Source organism: Lipotes vexillifer, unplaced genomic scaffold (genome assembly GCF_000442215.2).
Source record: "Lipotes vexillifer unplaced genomic scaffold, Lipotes_vexillifer_v1.1 scaffold253, whole genome shotgun sequence".
Classification (NCBI taxonomy): Eukaryota; Metazoa; Chordata; class Mammalia; order Artiodactyla; family Lipotidae; genus Lipotes; species Lipotes vexillifer.
Genome location: NW_006780322.1, coordinates 2,088,433 through 2,095,720, shown reverse-complemented (window position 1 = coordinate 2,095,720; position 7,288 = coordinate 2,088,433). Strand labels below are relative to the sequence as shown.

Below are 7,288 nucleotides of genomic sequence, written 5' to 3'. Positions count from 1 at the left end.
GGCCCCCCCCCCCCCCCGGCTGCCTGCAGGCCTCAGGGCCTGAGGAATGAGGTTTCTCCTCCATCTCCGTGTAGGCTGGACCTCTGGCTGCCCACAGGTCATTCTGAAGCCTCACTGTTTCAGCCTGGCCACGGGGAGTCCTCCCCTGCCATCAGTCAGTGACATTCCAGATGGCCAACCCTGTGCTGGGCAGTGGGGAGTTCAGACAGGGCGAACCTATGACAGAGAGGCAGAGCAGCCATCAGGAGGGCCAGGGGAATCCTCCCAGGCAGAGGGAGGGAGGGCAGAGGGACAGCAGGCCCAGGGGTGACATGGGGAGGCTTCCTGGGGGGGTTTGGAGGAGGGGGAGGAGAGAAAAGTTTCCAGGCAGAGATGGGCCGAGGCAGCCTTTGAGGCACTAAGGTGCCTTTGTGGACATGCAGAGAACATCCTCTCTGCTCTTTGGAGCTGAGCTATCCTCCCCGTGGTGGCATGGCCACCAGCTCCCCAGAGTGGCACTGCAGGTGTTGAAATGTCGGCTGTTTCATGCTCACGTGAACCAGAAGTTAGGTCAATCCCTGTTCCTTCTTCTGTAAGATGGGGACAGAGATAGCAGCCGGCTCGCAGAGAAAGAGGGAGCTAAGTGGTGACAGGTAGAGTGGTTTCCTGTCGTGGAAACCCTCTGAGCCCCCACCACTAAACCATGCTCTCTGAGCCCCCACAGCTGTGTACACCATCCCCAAGGCCGAATGCCCCCTGCCCTCTTTCGCCTGGCACAGTGAGACTCAGCAAACATCACTGTCTCCAGAGAGCTGCCCTGACCCCTGATCCCCAGGTGCTACCCCAGTCCTCGGCCTGTGGGGCAGTGGGCTCACCCCTGTGGTTGGCCCCATGGTCCCCTTGAGGACACCTCGCCTACAGGGTGCCGAGCCTCTCCATGCAGGGCCTGGGGTTTCCCTGTCCTGTGCTCCAAGTACCCAGTGCAGAGCAGTTGGTCAGGAGATGTCGGTTGAATGAAGAGGGTAGCGAGAGAGCAGGGTCGTGTCTTCCTCCCCAGGGGAAGCTGCAGATGTGGATCGACCTGTTTCCAAAGGCCCTGGGGCGGCCGGGACCTCCCTTCAACATCACCCCACGGAGAGCCAGAAGGTGACTTACCCCAGCCCAGGCTCAGAGCTGAGCAGGGTGGTGTGGACTGGTTGCTGCGGGTGGGAGCAGGTGGTGGCTCTTGGGCCAGGCTTTGGGCCACTCACGCCTCACTCTTGTGCGGGCCTCTGGCCAAATGTCCAGCCAGGCAAGCAGCAGAGTCTTGGGTGAGCTGACTTCTTGGCTTCTCGGACAAGGACTGCCCACCCTTTGGTGGGAAATCCACGTGGATTTGAGTCATCCTTCTCTGCAGGTTTTTCCTGCGTTGTATTATCTGGAACACCAAGGATGTGATCCTGGACGACCTCAGCATCACCGGGGAGAAGATGAGCGACATTTATGTGAAAGGGTAGGAAGTTACCCTCCTCCCGACCCGTCCCGGCTCCACGGTGTCGCCCCCGCTCCCTCGGGGGTGGTGGTTCGTTGGGAAAGGGGGAACTCTGGGGTAGGGAATGCGGAGAACAAGAAAGGAAGGATGGCCTTATGGGAGTGGTCTCTGCCTCTGGGGAGTCAACCCCCAGCAGATTTCTTCTTCCACATTAATCTTTGCGTTGAACTTACAAGGCTTGAGGATATCCCTCAAGAGAGAAGTGAGAACATTTTGAAATTTATGGCACATTTGGTACATCAAATTATTTTTCCTTTATCACTTACCAAGTTCAGTGACCTTCTTAATTCCTTGTTTGCTTACGTTGAGGCTGTGTATTGTGCTGGAGACCTTAATTAGCCGTGTTCTCTAAAATGTGTGTGTCTAGTTGGATGGTTGGCTTTGAAGAGCACAAGCAAAAGACAGATGTGCATTATCGGTCCCTGGGAGGTGAAGGCAACTTTAACTGGAGATTCATTTTCCCTTTTGACTACCTGCCAGCTGAGCAAGTCTGCACTGTCTCCAAGAAGGTGGGTGTCATTCCTGTCCCCAGGGGTGCTCGTCCCAGGGCTGTCAAATATCAGCCTGATCACTGTCAGAGCCGTGTCAGTGTCATACTCTTACCGCTGCCCCACCATTGTTGGAACCGCCTCGGCTATCGCTGCATAACAGCCACCACCATTGTCCCATCACTGCCAGTGTCACCACCACCACCATGTCCACCATGCCCACTCCTCCTACTTCTGCCACCATTGCCATCGTTAGCATTGCTGCCATCCCACAATCTCCCCCACGCCAGCGCTACAACCACCGTATGTAGCTAAGTCCAAATCCTAACAAACCAAGCCGCAGGGAGGGCCATGGGCTCAGAGTGGGGAGAACATTGGTAGGGAAACCCAGCACGGTCATCGGAGAGCGGTGGGGCAGAACCCCTAGGGAGAGCGGCCCCAGAGGGCTGTCTGGCCTGCGGTTTGGGTTGTCTGGCCACCCGCTAGGATCGGGTGTTGCTTAGCCAAGTCCCTGCTGCTTCCCCCTTTCTCCCATTTCTGCGCCTGGGGCCTGGGGCCACTGTCCAGGCTAATATCTCTCAGACCTGGGGAGGCCCGGTGCCTCAGCCGGGGGAAGGGGCAGCTCCAGAGCCCTCAGCTCTTCGTGGGTTAGCATCTTCTTGTTGAGGCCTCAACTGGGCCGTGAACTCTCTTCTCCCGAAATAGGCGGGTCCCAAGGCAGGTGGTGGCCCCGAGCCTGCCCTTAGGGAGCAGCCCCCAGAGCACAGTGAGGAGGGTGCCGTGGGCAGGCAGCTTCCGGAGGCGGAGGGCCCCTCTGTTGGAGCTTCTAACTACTGTGTCCCGCCTAGAATCAGTTCCGCCTGCACATGCTCTCCTGTTCCACTGGGTGAACACCTCTCTGGAGTTTGGGTCCTGCTGGTCCTGTTTCCTTCCATGGGTGGCGCAGGGCTCCAGGGCAAAGCTTCTCCTCTCTCTGTCCTGAACGGTTGTGTGGCTTAAAGAAGGGAAATGTGTAATGGACCTCGGCTGCCTAGGTCCTCTTCATTACATCCTTCCCCCATGACCCCTTCCTAACCCAGCAGACAGAATCATCTGCACTTCAGAGAAACCAGAATGTTCTGCTGAACATTCTGAAACCATCAAACAAAAGAAAATATGGGTTAAATAAGGTTAAATGAATTCTTTCACCCAGGGATGCCTACCAGAAAGCAGAGTTTAGCAACAACCCTGGATGCTGCGCAGTCAAGGAAAGCCTAGCCTATTTGTAGGTTTCATCTTGTTTGCCTTTGTTCAGCATGTTTGTCTATCAAAAGATGTTTCCATAACAAACCAAATGCTGCATTTGCTGGGGAGAGCTCCAAGTCAAACAAACAGTGCCTGTCCCTGCTGTGGACGGAGGGAATGGGGAAGGGAGGCCAGGCCCTCCTTCAGGCCACCTCCCGTGCTCATCAAGCCCTACACGGGGTGAGGCGTGGCTGGGGAACCGAGGCTGAGAGATGCCGATCGGCCCAACACGGGAGGCGGGACCACCTCTCTGTTGTGACAGGTGGAGATGGGTGCAAGGAGTCGCAGGGAGCAGAGCCTCCTGTTCTTGCTACAAAGTAGGAAGAGGGAGAATCTCCTGGCACTGTGGCAGGTGATTTGAGACAAATGGCAAAGGTGGGAAGCAGCCATTACTTAGTGAAGGAGAGAAAGGGGGAGAGAAAGGCAGAGGGAGCGGGAGCTAACTGGTGGTACTCGGCAGTTCTGAGGGGCCAGTGGGATTGCTGATAAAGAAGTTGAGGGGGCTCCATTTTGGCAACAGTGGGGTTTCATCTCTGCCCTTTAGACACCAGCAAGGAAGCAGAGAGTTGAGCTAACCCACAGTGGAGTTCCAGAGGAAGAGAGGGGCTGAGGGAACCGACCCATTGGCCCGATGGCCCACAGGACTGGGCTGGCCTTGGCAGAAGGAGAAGGCTATGGGGGATGCTGAGCCGGGAGGAGTCAAGGAGGCTGGGAGGGGCCCGGAGTGGTGAGGGCTGAGGGAGCGGGACTTCCCCCTGCTTGGTGCCAGGCTCCGGAGAGGGTGGCTGGAGGGGGGTGTGTGGCAGAGGTCAGAAGAGGAGGTTGAGAACAGTCAAGGGGTTCTGAAGTCATCCAGGAACAAGAGGGAGGAACTGGCTTGACCCGAGACAGGGCCATCGGGTCCCTCTGGGAGAAAGGACCCTGGGAGGCAGGGGGAGCCATGCCCACAGTGGGGCATCAATTAGCTGGTCTGGGCTAGGGGACTAAGCCTGGGGGCGGTTAGTGCAGGGTCACTGCACAGCCTCTGGGCTCCTTGGTCCTGCTGCAGAGCCAGCCCTCTGCCGAGGGGTTCAGCGCCTCTGGCAGGCAGGCCCTCCAGGGACCCCATTAACCAGGCGAGACTGTTGTAAAGTACAAGGTCTCCTTTCATCCGGCGGCTTTGAACCACTGCTGGTTGCCCTGGCCGGCTCCTCACCTGGAGCTCAGCACACCCACCGGAGCCGGCCTGTGCGTCAGGCACCCACCCTGCAAATAAACAGCTAGTAAAAGGGCCGAGACTGGGAACGTAATGAGTGCCTGGGACCTGGGGGGGCCATCCCCAGGCTGGAGCCCCAGCCCAGCTGCTCCCACCAGGGGCTGTTTGAACCTCTGGCTCATTACTGAGCCCATAAACCAGGCCGGCCAGAGGCACGGAGGATGCTGGCGTCCTGTACAGGCAGACCTGCAGAGCTGGCCATAAAAGCCCCGCCAGAGGAGGGAGGCACCTGCAGGAGGGCTGGGGCCCGGAAAAGGGGGAGGCACCAGATGGGGGTTGGGAGCGAGGGGCCAGGTGGGGACCTGAGCCCCTTCACCAACCCAGGCAGCAGTCCAGGCTGCAGCCAAGTGCTTCACAAGGTGATCATTCCTCAGGGGGCACTGGCCACGGTCTTTGGTCACGGGACCTCTGTGGGGTCCATGTGATCTGGAGTGGCCACCAAGGCTGTGTACACAGGGCACCTGGACCCAGACAAACCCTGTGTGGTCAGCAGTACTCCCTGACTCCCGTGGAGTCTGTCCCCCTGAGACTGGGTCCAGGTCCGTGCTGTGACCTGGCACCCACCATCTGCGGGATGGTCAGTGGGTCCTTGCCACCCACTCAGGTAAAGCTACAGTGAGAGGACAGAGAATAGGTGTGAGTGGGAAAGCCCCAGGGACGGTCCTTTGGGTTGAGTGTGACTGGACCCAGGGGCGGATCCAGGCCTCAGCGTGCCAGTCCCCAGCCCTCAACTGCTCCACGAGGCCTTGGTGGAGAGAAGCCCAAGACAGTGCTGTTCCAGGCTGACTGGTCTGAGGGAGGGGGGAGGGGGGAGGGGACGGCAGTGGGCTGGTGAACTTCCCAGCACAGGGAGCTTTCGGTGTGCCCCAGGGCAAGCTCTTGAAGGTGAAGGTGGGGTGGGCTGGGGACACTGCCCTCAGTGCCAGATCCTTACACCCAGGTTCCCAGCCAGCCCACCTTGTCCCCAAGATCACAGGGGCAGGATTAAGAGACTCTTGAACCTGACTGACTGGGTTGGAATCCAGCTTGCCACTTCCCAGCTGGGTGACTTGGATAAATTACTCGCTCTGGTTTCCTCAAGATAGTATCTCCTCATAGGTCGTTGGGAGCATAAATGATTACATAGTGGGGAAAGGCTGATGCCTAAGAAGTGCATATTAATGTTGTTTTTATTAGCCGTCAGACCTTGGGCAAATTCTTAACTTCTCCAAGCCTTTGTTACATCATCTGTAAAACGGCAATGAGAACCTTGACTCATGGAATTGCGAGGATTAAAGGAGGTACCTTATGTCAAGTGAGCCTGCATGGTCCCCTCCTGGGCCCTTGAACACTGCCCTCTGGGGTCTCAGCAGTCTTCCTGCCAGGACCTGACTCTGGCAAGTCCCTAAGTGACGTCCCCCTCCACTGCCTCCTCCAGGCAGCCTTCCAGGCTAGAAGGGACCACTGCTCCTCTCTAATCCTGCTCTCCTGCTTCCTCCTCTGCTTCTCCTCTGGGCCAGGATGCTTTCTGGAGGCTGGACAAGACAGAGAGCAAGATCCCCGCCCGAGCGGTATTCCAGATCTGGGACAACGACAAGTTCTCCTTTGATGACTTTCTGGGTGAGCACCATTTCCGGTCAGCACCATTTTGCCTGTCGGGGCTGCCCCAGAACCCCTGCTGTATGTTTGTGGGCCTCTCTCAGGCCTTGTGAGAAGGCTGGCAGGAGGATCAGGGAGCTCGGGGTCACCGGTCCCTGGTGCTGAGTGAGGTCGGTGGCACAGAGTAGTGCCAGGGTGAGCAGGGTGGCCAGCAGGGTGGGCTGCCAGCCGAGGTGGCATTGAACGCTGGGCCGTGTTGGTTGGTAGGACCCAGGGAAGGAAGAGAGGGGAGCGCAGGGTGAAGGCAGTGCAAGCAGGAGCTCCGTCACTGGCTGTCTGGCCTTTCAAGTGACAGGATCCCTGCCACCTCAGTCTAATGAGTGAGTGGCTCAAGGCTCTCTTCGCCCTTGTGCCCCAGAGACTGAGCAAATGAACACACCTGGGGCCAGGACTCTGCTGGGGGAAAGTGTGCTGCAACCCTGACTGTGGAACAGGGAGCGCTGGCTTGGAGGACGAGGTGGAGATGGTGCCTTCACAGGGTGAGGTGTGGGGCCTGCTGGCTGGACTGTAAGGAGCAGCCCCATCACAGCTATAAAGGTTCACTGGGAAAGTGTGGCCTATCCCTACGATAGGATGTAATTCAGCCACAAGAAGAAATGAGATCATGCTACACCATGGGTGAACCTTGAAAACACACCAAGTGAAAGAAGCCAGACGCAAAAGTACAAATATCGTATGATTCCTTTACATGAAATGTCCGCAATACGTAATCCACAGAGGCAGAAAGTGGTTGCCGGGGATTGGAAGGAGAGGAGTTTGGGGACCGGCTGCTCGTGGGTCTGGTGTTTTTTTAGGGGTGATGAAAATATTCTGGAATTAGATAGTGCCGGTGGTCTCACAACTCTGTGAATATACTAAAAGCCACTGAGTTGTACACTTTACAATGGTTAAAATGGTGCATTTTGTTATGTGAATTTCACCTCAGTAAAGAGATAGAGAACCTGTGAGAAAGGCAGTCCAGGAAGTCACGAGTCCTGTGTTGCCGTTCTGCTCTGCCACCTGGGGGCAGGGCGGGCTTGGACGACTCCCTGGGTGGCCCGTGATTGCAGAAGTCACCGAGCTCTTGGGCCCCTGCAGAGGATGCTCTGAGGAGCAGCCCTAGCAGGGATGGGG

General features: G+C 57.4%; 1 protein-coding gene across 14 annotated transcripts in view; it reads left to right on the top strand.

Annotated features, from left to right (window-relative positions):
• The window catches only part of DYSF (dysferlin), a 229,745-nt gene that overhangs the window by 206,067 nt on the left and 16,390 nt on the right, over nt 1-7,288 (top strand). For all 14 annotated transcript variants that reach the window (XM_007453392.1, XM_007453388.1, XM_007453390.1 and 11 more), the window contains 4 exons: nt 1,037-1,125; nt 1,376-1,471; nt 1,878-2,019; nt 6,037-6,136. In XM_007453392.1, coding sequence (XP_007453454.1) covers nt 1,037-1,125; nt 1,376-1,471; nt 1,878-2,019; nt 6,037-6,136 — 427 coding nt within the window. The remainder of the gene's footprint in view (nt 1-1,036; nt 1,126-1,375; nt 1,472-1,877; nt 2,020-6,036; nt 6,137-7,288) is intronic.